Here is a 25,016-nt window from a genome sequence, read left to right on the forward strand (position 1 = left end):
TTTATTATTTTTCAAAATATAGACAAACAAAATTAAATGCAAATAAGTGAGACCAATATTAATTATTCTGAAGATGAACAACAAAACTATTACCAAAATCAATACCCAATATCAATAAAAACTCCAATAATTAATAATAAAAATTATAATTCATATCATTGTCAAACATTATATTTAAAGAAAAATAAAAATGAATTTGTTAAAGTTATTATATCAATCTCAATACCAAATGTAATTCAAATATTTTTAATTGATAATATAAATAACAACATAGACAACAAAAATTACAATGAAAACAAAATCAATAATAATGACGATAATAATAATGATGATGAACCAAAAGTTAAAACAATAAAGGTACATATATTAAATAAAAATATTCATTAATAATATTTATCAATCTTTTTTTTATTTTATTTTTCGATCGAAAATACATATTAATTTTAATTTTAATTTTTATTTTTATTTATTTATTATTTAGGTTATTAAAACAAAATATACAATAAGAGATACAGTTGTTTTTAGTGAAAAATCAAATTCATATTTATTAATTTTATTATCAAATAATTCAATATGGTATATTAATATTTCAACAATTATAGATTCAGTTATTAAAGATGATGATGATGATGATACAAATGAAAATTTTAATCCAGTTATGATACTAGATGATAGAAATTTATCATGTTATATAGATACTGTTGATACAATTAGATATGTATTTTGTTTACAACCTTCATCTTCATCATCACCATCCATAAAATCAACATTAGTATTCCTTTTAAATTGTATTGATGATGAACAATTTATTGAATGTAAATCAAGTATTAAATCAAAGATATCAATATTATTTCAAAATAAAGAAGTTATTTGTTTAAATTATAAAAACTCTTTATTAAATTCTTATAAACCATTATTATTAAAATCAGATAGTAATAATGATAATAATAATAATAATAACATTATTAATTCAAAACTTAAAGTATTTCATATTGAGTCATTAGAATTAAATTCTCAAATTACTTCAACAAAATCAACGATGAATGAAAATAAAAAAGTTAGATTGACTAATAATGATCCTTTATTAACAACTGTACAACAACATCAACAAACTTATAATTTAATTTACCAAGATCAAACAACCCTATTAAATAATAATACTCATTCACTATTTAAATTTTATACCAATAATAATAATAATAATAATAATAATAATAATAATAATAATAATAATAATAATAATAATAATAATAATAATAATAATAACAAATCAATATATTTTATATCGATTTTAAATTCAACACTATCAATATTAAATATATCGAATAATAACAATAATAGTAATAATAATAACTATTTACAATTTAAATTGAATGGTCATACAAATATAACAAATATGGAATTAATTTCAAATGATACATTAGTTTATTTATCAAATGGTTCATTGTTTTTTATTTGTTTAAAACAATTAATATTAAAAAGTAATTATTTAAAATATAAAAATAAAAAAATAGAAAGATTATAATAATTAATAATAAGCAAATAATAATTTATTAATTTTTTTTTTTTTTTTTTTTTTTAAAAAAAATAATTATTAGAGAAATTAATATATAAATATTATTATTCATTCCCAAATAATATATTGTATTTTAATGTTAATAGAGATGAATTTGATTTAAATCAACAAACATTATCATTATTTAGTTTAAATGGTTATTTACATCTTTATTCATTTTTAGATAATAGTGATTTTAATTATAATAATAATAATCAAGATGAACTATCTACCTCTGATATATCAAGTATTAAAAGTGAAGAAGATGAAGATTTTATTAAATCTTCTCTAGATCAAATTAAACAACAACAAAAAAAACAAAATTTTTCAAATATAAAAAATAATAAATCTTTATTATTTACTCATCATTTAAAAGATATGCAACAATTACATAGAAAATTAGATTTAAAAATTAAAGTAAGTTTTTTAAATATTTTAAAAATAGTTTTAAAATATATACATATATATATATTAAATAAAATAATAATATTATTTAAATAAAAAGGATCTAGATATAAAAATTAAAGATGTAAATAAAAAGATAGCAACATTATCAAGATTACAACAAAAACAAAAACAATTAAATAATTTATTTCCTTGTAAAATACAATCACTGATTTCACCATTAATTAATATAAATAATAATAATAATAATAATTCACCATCATTAATACTTAGAATTGGAATAATGAATAAATCATTAATGGATTTAAATAGTAGTTGGAATTTATTGATTAGATTTACTACACCAGATTTCCCATTCTATACAATTAATACAATATCATATCCAATTCAAACTTTATCACCAAATCAAACATTAAATTTAGATTTACCATTAGAATATAAATCATTTGATAAATTTAAATTAGTAATTATACTATCTTATCAAGTTGATTTAATTATTAATAATAATAATGATGATGATGATGATGATGAAAATTATAACAATAATAATAATAAAAAAAAATCAAAAACTGGTGGTATAAATTTATTAGTTTTAGAGAAAATAATTCATTTATTTGATTTATTAAATATAACTAATAATAGTAATAATAATTGTGATAACATTATTATTAATAGTTCAATGAATCAATTAAATCCTTCAAACTATGGTTCAATAATAAAAATAATTGATACATTAAAAAAATTATCAAATATTATCATTGGTAATAATATTAATAATAATAATAATAAAAATAATAATAATAAAAATAATAATAATGATAATAATAATAATACCATATATAAACCAATGGAACAATTAAATTTTGTTTTATTATCATATAATTTATTACCAAATATTAATAATGATGATAATAGTTATTCAAGTAGTATTAGTAATAATAATGAAAAAATGGTTAATAATTTTTTTAATATCTTTTTTAGAAAATTAAATATTTCAATAAAATCAAATAATAATAATAATAATAACTTTAATAGTAATAGTAATAAAAAAGAGTATAATATTGAATTTCAAACACCAAAAAAAGATAAAATTAATTTTAAACTTGATTCAGTTGGATCAATGTATAGAATTTCAGTTTCAAGTAATAATCAATTAATGAAATCTTTGATTTTACAATCAATGTTTATACAATTTAGAGAATCAGAATTTTTAATCGATGATCAAAATATAATCATAAATCTATCAGCATTAAAAGATAAATATAAGCAATGGAAACAACATCAAAGTTTTGATCACTCACTTTCAAAGTTAATAGAACAAAATAATTTAAATCAATTTGAAAATAACAATCTTCAATTTTATGATCAAATTTCAAAAATTATTCAACAATTTGATTCTTTTTTTATATTTTAAATAAATTTTTTCTTTTTTTTTTTTTATCAATTAATAATAATAATTTTCTTTGGAGATTACATATTATTATTATTATTATTATTATTATTATTATTATTATTATTATTATTATTATTATTATTGTTTTTTTTTTTTTTTTTTTTTGAAAAATAAAGATTAAAATTCTTTTGATAATTAAAAAGGTTATTTAATATTTATTTTTAATATTATTTTATTAAATGAGAGTTGAATGCTGTTTTTATTGATTTGCGACCCTAATTCATCAAAAAAAAAAAAAAAAAAAAAAAAAAAAAAAAGAAAAAAAAAAAAAAAAAAAAGTGTAATATTATCTCATTTCAACTTTTTTTAAACCCGATGCCTATAAAAAATATAACCATTCACGAAAAAAAAAAAAAATATCTAATTTTTTTTTTTTTTTTATAAACTGAGAAAAATTGATTTCTTTTAATTTTTTTTTTTTTTATTTTTTTTTTTTTTTTTTTTTTTTTTTTTTTTTGATGATCCCTAGGTTTATTATTATTATTGGTAGATTTTTATGAATTTGGGTTGATTATTATAATAATAATAATTGGTAGATTTTTTTTTTTTTTCCACTTGATCAAAATCTTTTTCACAGAAAAAACTAAAAATAAAAAAAAAATAAAAAAACCTCAAAACTATTTTTTTTACAATTTTTTTTTTTTTTTTTTTTTTTTTTTTAAATCATTTTTTATTATTATTTTCATTTTAATTAAAAAAATATATTAATTAAAAAAAATGAGTTTTAAAAAAAATATTTTAATAATTATTTTTTTAATATTTTTAATAAAAAATATTAATTCTCAAAGTTTTAAAGGAAATCAAAAACAACAAGTTAATGCACTCCTTTCTCAAATTTACCAGGGAAATGTCTATGAGGGTTTCCAATGTATGCTTAATATGGTCATGTGTTCTGGTGATACTGTAATTGGTATTAACATCTTCACAGGTGTTCCAGTTACATTGACAGTTGATTTTTCAGTTTTTGAAGATCTTACTTATTTTATTTCAAGTAGTGCTATTAGCTTTAGTCCAAATATTTTTTCAAGACTTCCAAATTTTACTTCTCCAGAAGTTTATTTGTAAATATAATTAAAATTTTTAAACATTTAATTCATCTGATTCTTTTCTTTTTTTTTTTTTTTTTTTTTTTAATAAAAAATTTTAACACCCATTTTTTTTATTTATACCAAAAACTTTTTTTTTTTTTTTTTTTTTTTTCATTTATAGTAATATAGGTAAAATGAATGACCAAATTCCAGAAGATATTGTTTTACCAGAAAATTTATATACTGTAGAGTTTAAATCCATTTCTGTTCCTTTACCAAATGCCTTTTTTTCAACTGGGGCTATTGGAACTATATTAATAAATAATGCCAATCCAGGTTTTGCTCTCCCAAACCAATTCCCACAAAATAATTTTTTAAAACAATTAAATTTGAATATAATTGGAAATGGATTTTTCCCAAGTAATGCTGGTTCTGCTTTAAGCAATTTAACCGAATTGACTTTAAATATCAACAACTATAATACAAAAAATATAACTTTCCCAACATTTGAACCATTTAACCAATTAACAAAATTAGCTATTAATTTCCATAGTGCGGATCCATTAAATCAGTTATTCGAATTTGAACCTACAATTAACAATATTAATACTTTGGAAGAATTGCACATTGAAAACCTTGGTTTCAATATTTCAAATGATGTAGATCTTACAAACTTATCAAAAAATCTAAAATTGTTTGTATTCTTAAAAAAAATATATTTTTCTCCTCAAAATTTAATACTAATTTTTTTTTTTTTTTTTTTTTTTTTTTTTTTAAGGACATTTTCAAATCATATATTGCCATTAAATAAATTTAAATATCCATTAAATTGTAGTCTGTATGTAATAATTTAAAATCCATTATTATTATTATTATTTTATTTACTCATTTAAGTATTTAAACATACATATTAATTACTTTTTATTTTTTTTTTTTTTTTTTATTATTTTTTTTTTTTTTTTTTTAATAAAATAAAAATAAGTGATTTGAGTAATTATCCAGTTTCAATTTATGATGTAGATTTTAGAAATCTTACATCCTTATCACTTTCAAATGTTAACTATGGTGAAAATTTACCACCAGCTTCAAATTTTGATTTTGAAAAATTGACCTATTTATTATTAAGCTCCAATCAATTTAATGGATCACTCCCAGAAGAATATTGTTCATTTGTTAAAGGTTCATTGGCACTTGGTTCCAATGATTTAACAGGTTCAGTGCCAGATTGTTTCAAATGTTTGGGTGGTGAAGAGTTTCCAGGTTTATTCCCAAATAATTTCGATGATTTCTTTGATGATACACCAGCTGATGTTTGTACTGCATTCTCTTTGGATGTTCCTGTCAATCAATTATTGAAAACCAATGAAACTACAGTTTTTGAGTTTACAGGTTCAAATTTAGGTTGGGATTCTGATATTGAATCAACTCAAGCAAATGTTGAATTAGCAATCATTGAACCAAATAAGAAAATTAAGATTACTATTCCACCAGGTGCTGGTATTCAAAATGCAACTTTAAAATTTGGAAGTAATTTTTCAATTGAAGTTATTTTAAATTATGAATTTTATGGTCCAACAATCGATTCATACTATGTTCAAGGATCTGGTATCTTTTTCAGAGGTTCTTATTTTAGTTACAATCAAGATTATGAAAATATTTTTACAATTAATAAAGACTATAAATTCACTGCCCATATTCAAACAATTGAAGACCAAAATCTAAACAATGGAGTTGGTTTTGAAAATGATGATACACCAATCTCTGTATTGAAAAATCGTGAAGCTTTCAATGTTTCAATTGATGTAGCTGGTAAACAATCAGAAACTGTAACATTTATTTATTTTGGAAATATTACTATGCTTTCAGATCTTTCCTCAATTCAATTGAATACAACAGGTGGTGATTTCTCATTCGATGGTGAATTTGGTTGTAATACAACTGATTTTTCAAATCCTATCTTTAAGATCAATGATATTGATGTTCAAATCTTAGAAATTACAGAAACTAGAATTAATATCACTTATCCACCAATTGAAAATGCTGGTACATATTCACTTTATATTGAAGTTGGTGATTTCTCTTTCACTAATGAAATCAAATTCATTGAAACCCCAACTTTCCCACCAACTCCAACTCCAACTTCAACCCCAACTCCAACTCCAACTTCAACTTCAACTTCAACTTCAGATGATGAAGGTCTTTCCACTTCTCCAACTCTTTCAATCTCATTTATTTACTTATTTTCTATAATTTTATTAATCAATTTTGTTTTTTAAATAAGTTTTTTAAAAAACTAAAAAAAAATAAACTATTTTTATTTAATATTTATTTCATTATAGTGGTATTATTTAATATTTTAAAAATGATAATCATGAAAGGAGTTTTAATTACAAAAAAAAAATAATAAAAAAATAATTATAATTAAATTAATTTATTTGGTCTGTCTTAAATTATTTTTATTTTATTTTTTTTGTTGTTCTAATTCACCAAAAAAGGAAAAAATTATAATAATTGTTGTGAAATAAAAGGTTTTTATTTACACTTTTTTTTTTTTTTTTTTTTTTTTTTTTTTTTTTTTTTGATCAAAAAAGGAAAAAATGTTTTTTGTAACCAATTAAAATACCCATAAATATTGTAAACCCAAATTAAATATAAAATATGGAATAGTTTTTTTTTTTTTTCATTGTGGATAAAATTTGGTGTTGGATCAACATCAAAAAGGAATTGAAATTCAATTCCTTAAAAATAAATAATTAATTATTTATTTTTAATTCTTGCAAAATTATTTCCCATTAAATGTGAAAGATTATTATATAATCTACGGAGCAAGTATATCTGGTTCCAATGCTTGAACTGATATAGGTTTTGCAGCTATTGGTTTTTATAAGCGGATAGTATTTGTCCACCCCTATAAAAAAAAAAAGGAAAATCTCAAAAATAATATTATTTTCTTTCAAATAAAAAGGAATAAAACATAAATTTGATTATTCTTAAATATCTTATTTTTAAATTGTATTTTTTTAATTTTATTCATGATCACTCAATGGTTAATTAATTTTAAATATTTATTAAAAAAATAATAAGAAAAAAAAAAAAAAAAAAAAAAAAAAAAAAAAAAAAAAAAAAAAAAAAAAAAAAAAAAAAAAAAAAAAAAAAAAATTATTATTATTATTTTTTAAAATTTTATTTTATTATTTACAAGATGTTTTTGGTTTTTTACTACCTTTATTTTTCTATTTACAACCTTTTCTTTTCATTTTACTTTTCCTTTCAAAACACATTTATAAATAAAATTTATAATGCATTAATTGCAATACCTAAATCATTTGAAAATTTAATTCCATTATTATTTAAATTATTTAAACTATTATTATTAAAATTATTATTCATTAAATTATTTAATTTTTTAATAGAATCTCTTTGGTTTATTAATTCTAACCATTTATTAATATTTGAAAAACGAGAAATGATTTGATTTGAATTTGAATTTTTTAATAAATGTAATAACCAAACTGAATTGCTAATATCGGCAATTGAATATTGTGAACCACCTAAATATTGATTTGTTGATAATCTATCATCCAATAATTGTAATACTTTTTTAACTTCATTTTCATTATTATTATTATTATTATTATTATTATTATTATTATTATTATTATTATTATTATTAAATGATGGAATTAAATTTACAAGTTGCCAAACACTCTTTGAAATAATTTGAGAATTATTATTTTGTAATGTTGCATTCAATCTAAAGTCTGGTAAAAGTTTTGAAAATTTATTGGCTAAATATATTAAAACTGATCCACTTTCATAAAGAATATTTGGTACTTTAAATGTATTATCAATTAATGCTGGAATTCTATTATTTGAATTATTCTAAATAAAATAATATAAAATAAAATAAAATAAAATAAAATAAAATAAAATAAAATAAAATAAAATAAAATAAAATAATTAAAAATTAATATTATTTTTTTTTTATTTAATTTTTTTTTTTTTTTTTTTTTTAATAATTTACCTTTAAATAATCATTAATTGATATTGATTCATATGAAACTCCTAATTCTATTAACATTAATTCTACTTTGTAGGTATTTGGTGATTTATGGTCGTTAATAATTGTAAAATCAAATTTATTATTTTGCATTTTAAAAGTTTTTTTTTTTTATGTGTTTAGTTTTTTTTTTTTATATGAAAATAAATTTTTTGTATATGTGTATTTTTTTAAAAAAAGTATTATTATTTTTTTTTTTTTTTTCTAAAAATAAATTTTTTCAGTGTGGTTCCCACTTTTTGTTTTTGTTTTTAAATTTTTTTTTTTTTTTGTTTTATGTTGGAAATTTGGATTTTTTTGAAAAAAAAAAAAAATAAGAAAAAAATAAAAAAAAAAATAAAATTTTAAAAATAGGGGCATATTGGAGAAGCAAAAAGAATGTCATTCTTTTAATAAAATTTTTGATACCAAACAATTATACCAAAAAAAAAAAAAAAAACAAAAACAAAAAATAAAAAAAAAGAATTTATTCTTATAATTTTACATATTTTTTATTCTTTTTGTTGATTTCTTTTTTTTTTTTTATTTTTTTTTTTTTTTTAAAAAATGTTTAATAAAATTTTTTAATAAAAAAAAATTTGTTTGTGTTCTTATAATTTTACATATTTTTTTTTTTATTTTTTTTTATTATTTTTTTTTTAATAATAATCATCATAATTACTATTATAATTATAATTATTATTTTCTTGAGTATAAGGTTTAACTTTTTTATCTAAAATTGATTGTAAATTTGAAGGATCAATATAAGCGAATTTATCTTTAATGAAAACTGTTTTTTCTTTTTTCTTTTCATTTTCTTTAAATGATTCTAATTGATCTTTTGGTAATTGTTTAATTGGTTCATTATTTGCATCTAAGAATAGATAAGGTTTACATTTTTCAAAAGCATCCATTAAATCCTTTGAATAATGAGTATTACATAAGAAATTGCCAAAAGAAAGAGTAGATCGAGAACAAATTAAACATTTTGATTGATTAATTGAATCTTTTAATGGTTCTAAAATTTCAATGGAACTATCTTTTGATACCAAATTTGGTAACTGTTCACCATAGGTAACTGTTCTACCATCATTAACAGCACGACTTTGAAGATATCTAAAAAGAATTAAAAAATTTAATTTTAACCATGTAGCATTTCTTTCACTATTATTATTATCATTATGGTACACTATTGGTTTACATGGTTCAGGTCTAATTGATGGTGAGTAGAAATTAGTGATTTGCTCACTTGGTACACCCATGTATTTTGTAAAACCGTATTGTGGTATTGAGAAATCTGATTTAAATTTGTCAATAACGTATGGACATTTTACTCTATCGATTTTAACTGGATCACCTTTATATCCTTTAAAATATTCAGTGGTGCCTGTGAAATTATAGGTTGATGTGAATTTAGTTGTTGGATTCCATCTATTTCTGTGGATTGGGAATGACCCGAATTGGATTAATAAATGATTAGGTTTTAGTAATTCCGGATCACTGAATTCAATTGGAATTAATATTGTTTCGGATGGTGGCGAATAGTTATAAAATTCATTTGGTTTGGCAGTTCTTTTATCATTGATAATCATTTTAAAAATGAGTAATGTTGAAATTGATTTTTCATAATCCAATCCAACAAATTTATAAATTTCTTTTAAAATGTCTGTTTTAGATTTATCCTTAATTGCTATTAAATCACTTTGATAATTACATGCTTTATCTTTAAAATATAATACAATATTATTACCAATATCTTTATGAATTGTATAACTATCTTTTACTTTTAATGGATATTCTTTTACTTTATTTGATTTTTCATTATCAATATTTTTATTTCCAATTAAATTTGAATTCTTTTTAACTATAATTGGATCTTTAATTTTAATTACATAAATGTCATCATCTTTTTCAATATTTTCATTTAAATTATTATTATTATTATTATTATTATTATTATTATTATTATTATTATTATTATTATTATTATTATTATTATTATTATTATTATTACTACTATTATTACTATTATTTATTTGATTATTGGAATAATCTTCTTGTTGATAAAAAGAATTATTATTATAATTATCATTTAAATTATTATTATTACTATAATCATAAGTATTACTATTATTATTATTATTATTTTCATAATTATAATTATTATAATAATCGTAGGTATTACTATTATTGGTTGTATCTGTTTGAAAATCATTATTTAAAACTGGTATAACTTGATTATAATAATCATTATTATTATTACTATAGTTGTTGTTATTTGTTGTTGAATCATTTTGATAATCATTTTGAATTACTGGTATAATTTGATTATAATCATTATTACTATAATAATCATTATTATTATTATTATTATATGATGATGATGAATAATTATTATTATTATAATAATCATTAGAATCATTGCTGGTGGTTTTATTGTTTATTGAATTATTATTATTATCATCATCAACACCTAAATCTTTTTTTCTATTATTATATTCCCATTCTGTAATAAAACCCATTGAAAAAAGTTCATTTAATTTTTCTAATTCGGTTTTTGGTACTTTTTAAATTATAAAAAATAAATAAAAAAATAAATTAAAATAATTAATAATTAATAATAAGAAAATTAATAATTGAAAATATAAGAATGAGGAAAAACTAACCATAATCCATTTTATATTATTTTTTTTCTATCTACCAACTATTTTTTTTTTTTTTATTTATAATATTTTTTTTTTATTTTTAGTAAAAACAAACTTTTTTTTTTTTTTTTTTTTTTTTTAAGCAAAAGAATGAAAATTAATTTAATTTGGCTAATAATAAAAAAAAATAAATATATAAAAAAAAAAAAAAAAAAAAAATTAAAAATAAAAAAAACATTTTTTGTGATGGGTTGATCGACCCCATTCATCGAATTTTTTTTAAAAAATATTATTAACCCCAAAAAATTCTTGAAAATATCAAGAAAAAAATCTTTTTTTAACGTTTCAAACAATTTATTTCATTTTTTAATTATATAATTTTATAAATAATTTCAAAGAAATTAATTATAATTTTAATTATTACATTTTTATTATTTATTTCCAAAAATAGTTTTATTTATTTATTATTATTATTATTATAAAAATAAATAAATATAATTATATTAAAATTATTATTATTATATTTTTTTTTTTTTAAACACTTTTTATTTTTTTAATTTTATTATTTTTTTATTTTTTTTTTACATTCTGAAAACACCAAAACCATCAGATGGTGGATTAATTGGTTGATTCATACAAGCACTTAAACTTAAAGCGATAACTTTACGAGAATCTTGTGGATCGATAACACCATCATCCCAACAACGAGCTGAACTGTAATAGATTGAACCTTCTTCTTCGAATTTATCAGAGATTGGTTTTTTGAAAGTATTTTCTTCTTCTGGTGACCATTGTTTATTTTCTTTTGCCATGTTATCCTTTTGAATTTGAGCTAAAACAGAGGCAGCTTGTTCTCCACCCATAACAGAGATTTTAGCATTTGGCCACATGTAAAGGAAACGTGGACTGTAGGAACGACCACACATACCATAATTACCAGCACCAAAACTACCACCAATGATCATTGTAATCTTTGGAACTTTGGCGGTGGCAACAGCCATGACCATTTTAGCGCCATCCTTGGCTATACCTTTAGATTCATAAGTTTTACCAACCATGAAACCAGTGATGTTTTGAAGGAAGACTAAGGGGATACCTCTTTGATTGCAAAGTTCAATGAAATGGGCACCCTTGACGGCACTTTCACTAAAGAGAATACCGTTGTTGGCGATGATACCAACTGGCATACCATGTACACGTGCAAAACCACAAATTAAAGTTGTGCCATAGAGTTCTTTGAATTCATCGAATCTACTACCATCGACTAAACGTGCGATAACCTTACGAATATCGAAATTCTTCTTTAAATCACTTGGTACGATACCAGCCAATTCACTAGTTGGATAGAGTGGCTCCTCGGTTTCAGTGATCACTGGTGATGGTTGTTTCTTTCTATTTAAATTGGACACGATACGACGAGTGATGGCGATGGCCTCGGCATCGTCACGAGCATAATGATCGGTGACACCAGAGGTACGACAATGGAGGTCGGCACCACCCAACTCCTCGCTTGTTACAATCTCACCAGTTGCAGCCTTGACCAATGGTGGACCACCCAAGAAGATAGTGCCGGTGCCCTTGACAATAACCGATTCGTCAGCCATGGCTGGCACGTATGCACCACCGGCGGTACATGAACCCATGACAACGGCAATTTGTGGAATACGTTTTGCAGACATATTAGCTTGATTGAAGAAGATTCTTCCAAAATGGTCACGATCTGGGAACACGTCAGCTTGACGTGGCAAATTTGCACCACCGCTATCGACTAAATAAATACATGGTAAATTATTCTCTTGGGCAATCTCTTGTGCACGTAAATGCTTTTTAACAGTGATTGGAAAGTAGGTACCTCCCTTCACGGTTGAGTCATTTGCGACAATAACACATTCAACACCATGAATTTTACCAATACCTGTGATGATACCACCTGCTGCAACCTCCTCCTTACCATACATTCCCCAACCTGCCAATTGAGAAAACTCTAAAAATGGTGATCCAACATCAATCAATGCTTCAATACGTTCACGTACTAATAACTTTCCACGTGAAATATTCTTTTGATTTAATTTTTCACCACCACCTAATTTAATCTTTTCAATATTTTCTTTTAATTGTTTTAATGTTGAATTCATATTAATTAAATTATCTTTATATTCTGCTGAATTCTTATCAATTGTACCATCTAAAATATTAAATGTTCTATCAGTTGTTGATGATGAATAATTAATTTTTAATAATGATTTTGATGATAATTTTTCACCAACATTATTTATAATTCTACCATTATTAATTATATTTTTTAATAATATTTGATTATTTTTTAATAATGAAATTGATTTTAACATTATTATTTATATGTAAAACAATATTGTTTGATTTGAAAAAGGTTTGAAAACAATTTAAAAAAAAAAAAAAAAAAATCAAAAAAAAATGAAATTTAAAAAAAAAAAAAATTAAAAAAAATAAAAAATGAAATTTAAAAAAAAAAAAAAAAAAATAATGATCAAAAAAAAAAAAAAAAAAAAATAATCAATTTACCATTCGTTCGGGTTCAATTAATTAATAAAAAAAAAAAAAATAATAAAAAAAAAATTTTATTATATATTTATTTTATTTTTTATTTTTTTTTATTTTTTTTTTTTATGGTAATTTTCCACTTATTAAATTTAAATAAGCTTTTTGAAAATATTTAATAAGTGTAAATAATTGAGATCTTAAAATACATCTTGTAATATTATGACCAGCAATACAATCTTTAATAAAAAATAAATCTTTTGTATCACCAAGTTTCATATCAACCAATGGTAAAACATGATTTTTATTATCATATTCTCTATTATTTTGAAATTTTAATTCTTCTTCTGCATCCATTGGTTCCTTTTTATCATTATTATAATCCAATATATTCACCATTGAATTACGATAATCAAATATGTAACCAAAGTATTTGAAAAAGTAAACTAATAAATCTGCTATATCTCTATTATCTACAACGTATTGAACCTCTTTAGAAGAGTTTTTAAAACTTTGAATATCTTTATACGATGGTAATAGACCCTTCTTTTGTAATACGAAAATCACCATATTCGTTATTGAATAGGACGATAATGTGCCTTGAGATGCGTCATTTATATTTAAAACCGATGCCCAATTCTTACAAAAAATGATTAACACTGGAAGGATGGGCAATAATTGGCAAAACTCTTTAACCACTCCAGTGTTACCACTGTCTTTGGTTAATGTAATATCACAATGAAACTCTGTTTTTGGGTCAAAGAATTTCACAATTGGAACTTTTGCATGTATGATTGGTTTGATGTTATAGAACCCATTGGCTCTTAAAATCGAAGAGAATTGATAGCACCATTTGGTGATATCATTCCTTTTGGTTAACTCTGTCTCGAAGCTCATCACAATATCAACATCACTCTTTTTCAATGCTAATTGAGTCGATGATGAACCAAATATTTCAACTTTAATTTCACCAAATTTATTTAAACTTGTTTCTCTTTTGATCACTTCTTCTAATCTCTTTAAAATGATCGTACGATCTCTATAACATCTAACCCTCTCTGAGAGTTTATTGATATCAACTGATAATTTCCTTAATATTTCACCATTCAATTTATAATTTTTCTTTGTTTGTGTCTCTAATAACTTTACATTCTCATAGAAATTCTCACCTTCCAATACTCTATTATCTTCTAAATATTTTAATTCTTTAGCTCTTTTTGCTGTATCCCTTTGTCTTTGATCAACAACTGGTTCTAAATCTTTTTTAATTTTACTTGGTTTCTTTTTATTTTTAAGACTAGTAATACTTTTTTTTACTTTTTTTCTTTCATTATTAATATTGCTGTGATCATCATTATCATTATCACTATTACTTTTTACAACTTTATGGTGTTTTTTAGTTTTTTTTGACTTTGATTTAAATCTATCTATAGCTGATTCTGTTTTAACTTTTGTGGTTGATTCTGTTTTAATATTTATTGTTGATTCAGTTTTAACATCTACTGATCTACTATGAGTTGCTCTCATTTTTTATTTATTTATTTTATTTTTTTTTTTTAAAAAAACTATTTATTATTATATTATTATTATTATTATTATTATTATTATTATTATTATTTTGTATAAATAGTTTTGAAGTATTTGTATAGGTGGCAATAATATAGGAATGGGGTTTCTCGTTTTTTTTTCACTTTTTTTTTTTTTTTTTTTCCCCAAAATTTTTATTTTTTTTTTATTTTTTTATTTTTATTTTATTTTATTATTATTTTTATTTATTTATTTCTTTAAGTTAATAAACATATATATATATATGTTTTACCTTTTATATAAGTTCAAAAAATTTTTTTATTATTTTTTTTTTTTTCATTTTTTTAAATTTTATATTACACCTATTGATTTTATATCCTTATTTAAATAATTTTTAATCTTCATTTTTTTTTTTTCCTTTTTATAACATTTGTTTGGTTTATAAATTTTTTTCTGTAAATGGATATAATTAAATTTAAATTTATTATATTTTATTAATTAAATTAAATTAATTTTTTTTTCTTAGTATTATTGGTTAATAAGTTTTTTAGGTAAAAGTCATTTATATTCACAAAAAAAAAAAAAAAATAAAAAATAAAAAATAAATAAATTACTTATATAAATTTTTTTTTTTTTAATTTTATTTTTCAACATCAACATCAACAACTATACTAACAAAAAATTAAATTTAAATAAAGAAGTTGAACCTAATCAACTTAGATGTAAGTTGGTTATTTATTTTTATTTATCAATTTATTTTTATTTATTTTTTTTATTTTTTATTTAATTAATTAATTATTTATATATTTATATATTTATTTATTTTTTAAAAAGTAATAAATAAATAAATAAATAAATAAATAAATAAATAAATAAATAAATAAATAAATAAATAAATAAATAAATAAATAAATAAATAAATAAATAAATAAATAAATAAATATATAAATTATTAAATTAAATTAATTAAAAAAAGTGGTATGTTCTTTATTTTTATTTATTTATTTAATTTGTTTAAATACTACTATTTTTTTATGTACTAATTATGCTTCAATGACAGCTGGTTGAAGTAGAATTGCAACAACATTGGTGGTATTATTTTCATCAGCACCACCATCAGCTACTACATTTCATCACCATGGTCTTACATGTTCCAAAGATCTTTATCATTTTTTGGTTCAGACAGTTCTATTTTATTTCCTTTTATTACAACTTTAAAACTCATTTAAATAATCTTTTTTAACTTAAGACTATTTTTTATATAATTTTTCTTTTGATTGTGATACTTTGATTTGATATTTCAATAAAGGATCACAATCAAAAGAATATTATTAAAAAATAATCTGAATTTAAAAGAGATTATTTAAATGATTTTAAAATTGTAATAAATAAAATTCTCATTAATGATTATTCATCAGTTTGTAAAATTTTGGATGGATTACCACTAAGATTATTTAAATCTAATGATTTGATAGTTATTTTTTTTTAATATAATAATCTTCCCTTTTGAATTATATAGTATAAATTTCATTTCATATTTACTTGTGAGTTCATTGAAAATAAATAAAAAAAAAAAAAAATAAAATAATTATTTATTTTATTTATTTTTTCAAATATTATTTTTTTTAAATAAATTTTTTATTTTTTTTTGTAACTAAAATTTATTTTTTTAAAATAGATATGCATATATCAGAATGGCACACATAATTTCAAGCAATTAAATAATTTTTAATTACTTTTAATAAAATGGAAGGGTTTCGAAATTACTTAATACTATCAATTTAAATATAATACTTGAAGTATTTTTAATTGATAATTTTGAATTGTTATTGTTTAATTGTTTTTTTTTTTTTTTTCCCTTTACTTAATTTTTTTTTTTTTTTTTCTCACTACCCTTTTTTTTAGTCAATCTATTTTTTTTTTTTAATTATTTTTATCCATTTTTAAAATTAAAAAATAAAAAAAAAAAAAAAATTTCTATAAAAAGGTTTCCTTTTTTTAAAAAAATTTAACAGTAATTTCCTTTTTTAAAATTTTAAGTTTTTTAATAATATTATTTGATTGTGGAAAAAAAAAAAAGAAAAAAAAAGTATAAAAAGAATTTTTTTTAATTATTTATTATATTCAAATTATATTATTAAAACAAAATGTCAATTATTTACTCTCCAGAAGTACCATTTCAATTATTTGAAGTTGAATTAAGAGATTTAGATGTAAATAGTGAAGAATTTAAGTTTGTTGCCCAAATTTTCAATGTTGGAGTTCCAAGTACTATTAAGAAAATTCAAGTTGTTTACAATAAAAGTGTTTGGAAAAATTATAATAAAAATTTGGGTAATTCATTAAAGGAAATTTTCGTGTTCCATGGTTCTAGACTAAATGAGCCAAAATTAATTTATACAAATGGTCTTCTAGTTGAAAAAACCAGTGCGGGTTTATACTTTGCTTAATCTTCAAGCTACATCACATGGATTTACTCATTCTAATGGTCATTGTAATCAAATTTTCATGTGTAGATTATTAGTTCCAATTGGTCAAGAATCATCAAGTGTACATGTTATAAAGAATAATGATCATCATTATCCACAATATTTAATATCATATTAAAAGACTTTTATTGTCTTTTATTATTTTTTAAAAAAAAAAAAAAAAAAAAGATAATAAAATAAAAAATAATAAAAAAAAAAAAAAAAAAAAGATTATTTTTTATTTTATCAAACCATTTAAAATCTTATTTTCTATTTTTTATTTTTCATATATTTTTTAGTTAGTTATATATTTTTTTTATTTTAATTTTAAACATTATTATTTTTTTTATTATTATTATTATTATTATTATTATTATTATTATTATTATTATTATTATTATTATTATTATTATTATTATTATTATTATTTTATTTTTTTTTATTTTTTTTTTTCTAATATTAAATTAAGTTTTGAACCTAATCTTTAAAATTAATAACCTTTTTTGTATATTTAATTTTTTTTTTTTTTTTTTTTTTTTTTTGTAAATTCTTTAACAAAGGTTTTTTTTTTTTTTTTTATTTATTTACTTTTTTTTTCAAATTAAATTATTAAATAAGAATGTCACCAATTGTATCAGATAATCTTTGGAAGTCGAAATAAGAGATTTGGATAGAGAAAGTGATGAATATAAATTTGTGGCAAATAACTTTTAAAAAAACAATGAATAGCTTTTTTGTTAAAAAAATACAAGTTGTTTATAATAAAAAGGTATGGGATAATTATTATCAACATTGGTTAAAATCAAATCATTCACTTGAAGAACTTTTCGTGTTCCATGGTACATCATTAAATGATCCAAGCTTAATCTACACAAATGGGCTAAGGGCGGAAAAAACTCAAAGTGGTTTATACTTTGCCATTAAATCAGAGTCAAATGGTTTCACTTATAAAAATACTGATTGTAGTCAAATTTTTATATGTAGAATATTAATACCACGTCAGAATGTATCACCAAGATTTCATGTTATAAAAAACAATGATCATCATTACCCACAATATCTAATATCCTACAACTCCAAATATAGGAACTCAATTATGCTCTAAATTAAAATAAATAAAAAAATAAAATAAAGGATTATTAGAATTCTCCATGAAAAAAAAAAAAAAAAATTTCTTAATAATATTCTAAAAAAATTTAGTCCTCGTATAAATTTTTAAAAATAGTTATTTTTTTTTTTTTTTTCAAAACTCCAATGATATTATTATTTTTTTTTTTTTTAAGATATTAATTACACTGTGTAACTAATTCATTCACTTTGGTGTCTTTGAAAAGTATTTGGAATGAACTATTAATTTATATTGATATTAATTTTTATTTTTTTTATTATTTCTCTAAACAATTTTTTATTTTTGTGATAGGGGTAAAAAAAAAAAAAAAAAATTTTTTTTCATGTTTTCATTTAGTGTGTGTGGTTTAAAAAATAAAAAAGGTTTGTCATCCAACTTTTTTTTTTTTTCTTTTTATTATTATTTTATTTATTATTATTAATTAAAACTATTATAATATTAAGTTCATTACTAAATAAATTTTTTTTTATTTTATTTTTTTTTTTGTTTTTTTTAATTTTTTTTTTTTTTTTAAATGACCTAAACGAATTCAGTTTGACTTTTTGATGATCAAGACTTTTTTTTTTTAATTTTTTTTTTATTTTTTTTTTTTAATTTTTCATTTTTTTTTTATTTTTAAAAAAAAAAAAGGTTTTTTTTTTTTTTTTTTTTATTTTTGTTACAACATTCATATTAAATAAAAGAAAAAAAAAATGAATAAAATCTTATCAATACTTTTATTAAGTATTTTAATTTTATTTATCCTAAGAGTGGAATCATATCCAACATATGGTGGATCAAATTCAGCAAATATTAGAAGAGAGGACAGACATTCATTTAGAGCTCCATTCTTACAAAGTGGTACTGGTATTTTATATTGGGATATCGAAGGTTCAACAATTGTAAATGATGATTTCATTCGTTTAACATCGGACCAAAAATCATTACATGGTGCAATTTGGAATACTGAACCAATGGAACAACCATGGTGGGAAGTTGTATTTGAATTTAGAGTACATGGTGCAGGTAGAATTGGTGCTGATGGTATCGCTCTTTGGTTAGTAGATAGAAAAGAAGGTAATTCTCAAGATTTCTCAATTTATGGTTCTAAAAATTTATGGAAAGGTTTGGCTATTATTTTTGATACTTTTGATAATGATCAAAATGTAAGTAAAAAAAAAAAATTAAAATAAAAAAATAAAAAAAAACCAACTAACCTTTTTTTTATTTTATTTATTTTTTCTATTTTTATTTTTATTTTTTTAGGGTGATCATCCATTAATTTCAGTATTTTATAATGATGGTACTAAATTTTATGAAACAGCAAAAGATGGTAGTAATATGAAATTAGGTAGTTGTTCATCAAGATATAGAAATGATAAACATAATGCCAAATCAAGAATTAGATATTATCATGGTTTATTGAGTGTTGAAATCGATCCAAATGGATCAGGTATTTTCGAGAAATGCGTTCAAGATGTTCGTCTTGATATTCCAACACGTTATACATTTGGTGTTTCAGCTGCCACTGGTGGTTTAACTGATAATCATGATGTTTACTCTTTTGATACCTTTAGTTTAGATGCTTCAGTTTCAAATCAAAATACAAATAATTATAATAATGTTCAATTTGAAAGAGAAAGATTAGAAAAACAAAGATTAGAATATGAATTACAACAAACTCAACAACAACAAACTCAACAACAACAACAACAACAACAACAACAACAACAAACTCAACAACAAACCCAACAAAATAACCAAGATAAAGAATATCAAGAATTTTTACAATATAAAGCTCAACAACAACAACAAAATAACTATCAACAAACTCAAAATGATTTAATTGAAAAATTAAATGAAATTCAACAAGAACAACAACAAACTCAACCACCACAACAACAACAACAACAAACTCAACCTCCACAACAAAAATTACAAGATGAAATTAAAAATTTATCAGAAAAAGAACAAATTGGATTTTTAGTTAAAAAGGTTGATTCATTAGTTGAAGCAATTCATTCATTACATGTAATTTTAGATGATCCAGATTATAAAAAGAGTTTTGATGGTTTAAGAGATCAAGTTAATGTAATTAGTCAAGCATTAGTTTCATTATCACAAGGTTCACTTAAAGTTAAAGATTTTGAAAGTTTCCGTTCAACTTATGATCAAAAGCAATCACAATTCATTAAAGACTTTTATGATTTCAAATCAACAATGCAAGATCTTAAAGCAACCATCAACAATAGATTCAATAATCAAGATAATGACGTCACCAAATCAATTGAATCAGTTAATATGAATTTAAATTCTTTAAGAAAATTAGTTGAAGCTTCAACTAGAGATACTCAAAAAATCTCTTCCATCTTAAATTCAAACGCTGATGAATTGGCAAACACAATTCAAAAACATAGTTCATTTGGTTTTTGGACTTACTTTTTATTCGTTCAAGCTATCTTTATCTTTGGTTTTGTTTTTTGGAGAAAATATAAAGATGATAATAATAAAAAATTAATTTAAAAAAAATAAAATAAAATAAATAAATAAAAAAAATAAAATAAAAATTTAAAAATAATAATAAAATAATAAAATAATTAATAATACCAATAATAATAATAATAATAATAATAATAAAATAAGTATGTCAATTTATAAATTGTAACAATTAAGAATTTCCAATAAAAATAATAAGTTTTTAGGATAAAATTTTTTAAACAAAATTATAATTATTTTTTTTTTTTTAGGTATTATGATTCCAATGAATAGGTTTTTTTTTTTTTAATTTTAACATTGTACAAAATTATTATTATTATTTTATAAAACTATTATAATAATTTAGTACAATGTTAAAATGGAGTCGGTTGGTGAAAGGTTACGGAGATACTTTTTTTTTTTTTTTTTTTTTTTTTGATTTATTAAACTAATCCTATGAATGGGTCCACATTTTAAAATAGGTTTTTAAAATGTGGATAATCTGTAAATTTTAAAAAAAAATAAAAAAAAAATAAAAAAAAATAAAAAAAAAAAAAACGAAGTGGAAAAAAAAAAAAACTAATGATCAGAAAAGAATGTTATCAATGTTTTTAATAATTAATATCCTAATTATGTTAGGAAACTAACGAATTCATAGAAAAGATTTTTTTCATTTTTCTTTTTTTTAATTAAAGATATTATTTTTCCCAGCTTTGGACCACTGATATCAATTTTTCCGGCCATCATTGATTTTTTTTTTTTTTTCAAAAAATATCTTTTTTTTTTTAATTTTTTTTTCCTTCTATTTTCAGATTATTCAAAAAATATCTTTTTAATTTCAGATAATTATTATCTTTAGATTATAAGAAAATAAAAGTGTGATGATTCGATACCAAAACTTTAGTTCAAATAATAATCTTTAAAGTTTTTAATGAAATTAAAATTGAAATTAAACTAAAATTAAATTGAGTATTTAAGTAGTTTGTTTTTTTTATTTTTTATTTTTATTTTTCAAATTATAATTATATTTTAAACTTTATAAATAAATAAATAATAATAATAATATTTATAATAAAATGTCTGTTATTATTAATTCTATTGCTGATTTAAAAACTTATGAACCAACTTCAACTGTAACTACTGTTTATGTAAAAGCATTTACTGTCAATACAAATATTGGTGGTGGTGATTTTTATTATGATAGTGCTGATACAACTACTGTAACTGATAATGCTACTGTTATTGTAACAAATGGTGGTAAAAGATGGAAAAAAGTTATTAGTGATTTTAATGATCTTAATGTCACTCATTTTGGTGCATTAAAAGATGGAGTTACAGATTGTTCTGCCGCTTGTATTACTATGCATAATTGGTCTGTTAAATATGCTCCAAAATTAGGTATTCGTTTCCCAGCTGGTACTTTTAAAATTAGTGGAATTGATTTATCAAATACTTCAATCGCCCATTTCAGAATGACTGGCTCCACTGTCGCATATGGTTATTTCCCAGCAACAACTTTAATTTCCGATCAAGGTACTGGTATGATGGTAAAAGTTAAAGCAAGATGGACCGAAATCTCCAACCTTATTATCTATGGTGAAAATGATAAAGTAGTCAATACCAAAGGTTTCTACCAAAATACTGAAATTGAAGGTGAATTCATTCGTATTACCAATATTAATTTTAGAAATTTGGGTGGTGTTTGTGTATCAATGGTTGATACATTGGATACTAAAATTGATCAATTCTATGTTACAAGATGTACTGGTGGTGTAATTTATGGAACATGGTCTGGTTCAGCTACTGGTTCATGGGATCATTTGACAGCTGTTGAATTGACAAACTTTAATATTCAAAATTGTACAGGTGCCAATATCTTTGATTTGCAAAGATGTACCCAATCAATCATTAGAAATGGTTGGATTGAGCATTCAGATTCACCAGGTGATTTATCAAATGGTCAATGGGTTATTGAAGCCTTAAGCATGGAAGATTGTGTCAACCCATTGAATTTAACCTTTTGTCGTTATATTATTACCCAAAAGAATTTACAAGGTACCTCTGCAATACTTACAAATGATAGTACCAAATCAACATGGTTATCAATTTGGGAGAATGGTGGCACTGAAATTGAAAACTATGGTATTAGAACCACTGGATCTATGAATTATGGTCAATTGACATCCGAATTTAGATTCTCCAATAGTTCAGCCTCTTCACAATGGTTACGTCTTGGTGAAGTGTTTATTCCATCCGATGGTGATACATTAAATATTCGTATTGTTGGTTCATTGGGTTTCTCCAGTCTTACCAATAGTCATGATGTTGCAAGTGGTCGTCATGGTAATGGTGAGGCACTATTAAGAGTTCAAAAGAAGTCTCCAGGTGTTCAAATGTCATGGGAAGGTAGAGGTTCTTGTCCAGTTACAGATGTTATGTACTTACCTGCAACTAATAAAACCAATTGTTCAATCTATATTAAACTTGGACCATATGTTATGAACACTGTCGCTATACTTGAAACTTCTGCTCGTGATCGTTATTATGCTGGTGTTTGCTTTCGTTGGATGTATGATGGCACTAAACTCGACGAAACTGCTGTTACCACTATTGAAGGTATTGTACAAGCATTACCACAAGCATCTTGGAATGCTGGTAAAAATGGTATAGCAATTGGTTCTGATGGTTATTTTGGTATTACAACAGTTCCAATTGGAACAGACAATCAATTACCAATTTATATTAATGGTTCATTATATAAAATTGCTGTAGTTAAACAATAAAAAAAATAATAATAATATAATAATAATAATAATAAAATCTTATTATCAAATTACATCGAAAAATAAATTATTTTAAATCATTTTTTATTTATTAATTTATTTATTTATATATATTTGGAAATTATAAAAATTAAAAAAATAATTTAAAATTGTAAAATTAACCAAAAAAAGAAAAAACAATTTATGAATGTGTTGGTGTATTAAAGGTGAGGTTGAATTAAATTTATGTCTGTTTTACATTCAAATTAATATTTAATTTATTTAAAATATTGTGTTAACCAATCACTTTTTCAAGGCATTCTTCTCTACATTGAATTAAAGCTTCTCTACATTTTGGATCTTTCAATGTTTTCGATGGACAATGATTATCTATATTGCAATCTTGTAACATTTTAAAATTTGTCCATTAACAGTATTTATATTTGAAAGTAATGAGACCATCACTAAAATGACTATTAAAAATTTTAACATGATTATTTTTATTTTTTATCTTTTTTTAAAAACTATTAATATGTTTTTTTTTTTTTTATTTTAAGTTTATGATATTTTTTTTTTACCTAATAAGTTATAGAACTATTAAATAAAAAAAAAATTTTTTATATCCGACCAACCTTTTTAATAAAAAAAATAAAATAAAATTTTAAATAAAGAAAAAAAATTAATTGCAAAGCTAACGAATATAAGATAAGGCAATGTATGAATGTGTTGGTGTATTAAAGATGGGCTTAAATTAATTATACGTCTTTTTTACATTCGACTCCCACTCACACCACACATTATTTTTATTTTTTTTTTTTTTTAATTTTATTTCTAGATAAATTTAAGCATTAAAGTGGTTAAAAGTAATTTTTGGGCTGTTGGGTTTTTGGTCTATTTTTTTTTAAAATTGATAATAATATTATTTATTTATTTTTATTAAAATAATTTCATCATCAATTTATTTACAAAATAAAATTTAAAAAAAAAAAAAAGGAAAAAGAAAATAAAAAAATTGGTCGATTCTTGACGTCATA

General features: G+C 21.0%; 9 protein-coding genes and 1 pseudogene across 9 annotated transcripts; 6 read left to right on the forward strand and 4 right to left on the reverse strand.

The window, feature by feature from the left end:
* Positions 1 to 36: 36 nt before the first annotated feature.
* DDB_G0271926 (hypothetical protein) lies at positions 37 to 3,374 on the forward strand (the record flags this gene model as incomplete). Its single annotated transcript, XM_640302.1, has 4 exons — positions 37 to 357; positions 482 to 1,481; positions 1,599 to 1,972; positions 2,061 to 3,374. The coding sequence occupies 4 exons, from the start codon at positions 37 to 39 to the stop codon at positions 3,372 to 3,374; spliced, it is 3,009 nt and encodes a 1,002-aa protein (XP_645394.1).
* A 756-nt stretch (positions 3,375 to 4,130) lies between these two features.
* Positions 4,131 to 6,717, forward strand: DDB_G0272052 (leucine-rich repeat-containing protein; the record flags this gene model as incomplete). Its single annotated transcript, XM_640247.1, has 4 exons — positions 4,131 to 4,474; positions 4,623 to 5,135; positions 5,220 to 5,279; positions 5,424 to 6,717. The coding sequence occupies 4 exons, from the start codon at positions 4,131 to 4,133 to the stop codon at positions 6,715 to 6,717; spliced, it is 2,211 nt and encodes a 736-aa protein (XP_645339.1).
* Positions 6,718 to 7,735: 1,018 nt separating this feature from the next.
* DDB_G0271958 (hypothetical protein) lies at positions 7,736 to 8,594 on the reverse strand (the record flags this gene model as incomplete). The annotated part of the gene is made up of 2 exons (XM_640248.1): positions 7,736 to 8,323; positions 8,466 to 8,594. The coding sequence occupies 2 exons, from the start codon at positions 8,592 to 8,594 to the stop codon at positions 7,736 to 7,738; spliced, it is 717 nt and encodes a 238-aa protein (XP_645340.1).
* Positions 8,595 to 9,139: 545 nt separating this feature from the next.
* On the reverse strand, positions 9,140 to 11,156 carry DDB_G0272034 (hypothetical protein; the record flags this gene model as incomplete). The annotated part of the gene is made up of 2 exons (XM_640249.1): positions 9,140 to 11,043; positions 11,147 to 11,156. 2 exons carry the CDS (start codon positions 11,154 to 11,156, stop codon positions 9,140 to 9,142), a joined length of 1,914 nt encoding a protein of 637 aa, XP_645341.1.
* A 550-nt stretch (positions 11,157 to 11,706) lies between these two features.
* Positions 11,707 to 13,473, reverse strand: mccB (methylcrotonyl-CoA carboxylase; the record flags this gene model as incomplete). The annotated part of the gene is made up of 1 exon (XM_640250.1): positions 11,707 to 13,473. One exon carries the CDS (start codon positions 13,471 to 13,473, stop codon positions 11,707 to 11,709), a length of 1,767 nt encoding a protein of 588 aa, XP_645342.1.
* A 295-nt stretch (positions 13,474 to 13,768) lies between these two features.
* DDB_G0271962 (hypothetical protein) lies at positions 13,769 to 15,169 on the reverse strand (the record flags this gene model as incomplete). The annotated part of the gene is made up of 1 exon (XM_640251.1): positions 13,769 to 15,169. One exon carries the CDS (start codon positions 15,167 to 15,169, stop codon positions 13,769 to 13,771), a length of 1,401 nt encoding a protein of 466 aa, XP_645343.1.
* A 2,147-nt stretch (positions 15,170 to 17,316) lies between these two features.
* On the forward strand, positions 17,317 to 17,776 carry DDB_G0271964 (annotated as a pseudogene; the record flags this gene model as incomplete).
* A 543-nt stretch (positions 17,777 to 18,319) lies between these two features.
* DDB_G0271966 (poly polymerase, catalytic region domain-containing protein) lies at positions 18,320 to 18,742 on the forward strand (the record flags this gene model as incomplete). The annotated part of the gene is made up of 1 exon (XM_001134608.1): positions 18,320 to 18,742. One exon carries the CDS (start codon positions 18,320 to 18,322, stop codon positions 18,740 to 18,742), a length of 423 nt encoding a protein of 140 aa, XP_001134608.1.
* A 716-nt stretch (positions 18,743 to 19,458) lies between these two features.
* Positions 19,459 to 21,268, forward strand: DDB_G0271968 (hypothetical protein; the record flags this gene model as incomplete). Its single annotated transcript, XM_640254.1, has 2 exons — positions 19,459 to 19,911; positions 20,012 to 21,268. The coding sequence occupies 2 exons, from the start codon at positions 19,459 to 19,461 to the stop codon at positions 21,266 to 21,268; spliced, it is 1,710 nt and encodes a 569-aa protein (XP_645346.1).
* A 1,028-nt stretch (positions 21,269 to 22,296) lies between these two features.
* On the forward strand, positions 22,297 to 24,003 carry DDB_G0271970 (hypothetical protein; the record flags this gene model as incomplete). The annotated part of the gene is made up of 1 exon (XM_640255.1): positions 22,297 to 24,003. The coding sequence occupies one exon, from the start codon at positions 22,297 to 22,299 to the stop codon at positions 24,001 to 24,003; it is 1,707 nt and encodes a 568-aa protein (XP_645347.1).
* Positions 24,004 to 25,016: the final 1,013 nt, after the last annotated feature.

The sequence above is a fragment of the Dictyostelium discoideum genome (genome assembly GCF_000004695.1).
Source record: "Dictyostelium discoideum AX4 chromosome 2 chromosome, whole genome shotgun sequence".
NCBI classification, from domain to species: Eukaryota; Evosea; class Eumycetozoa; order Dictyosteliales; family Dictyosteliaceae; genus Dictyostelium; species Dictyostelium discoideum.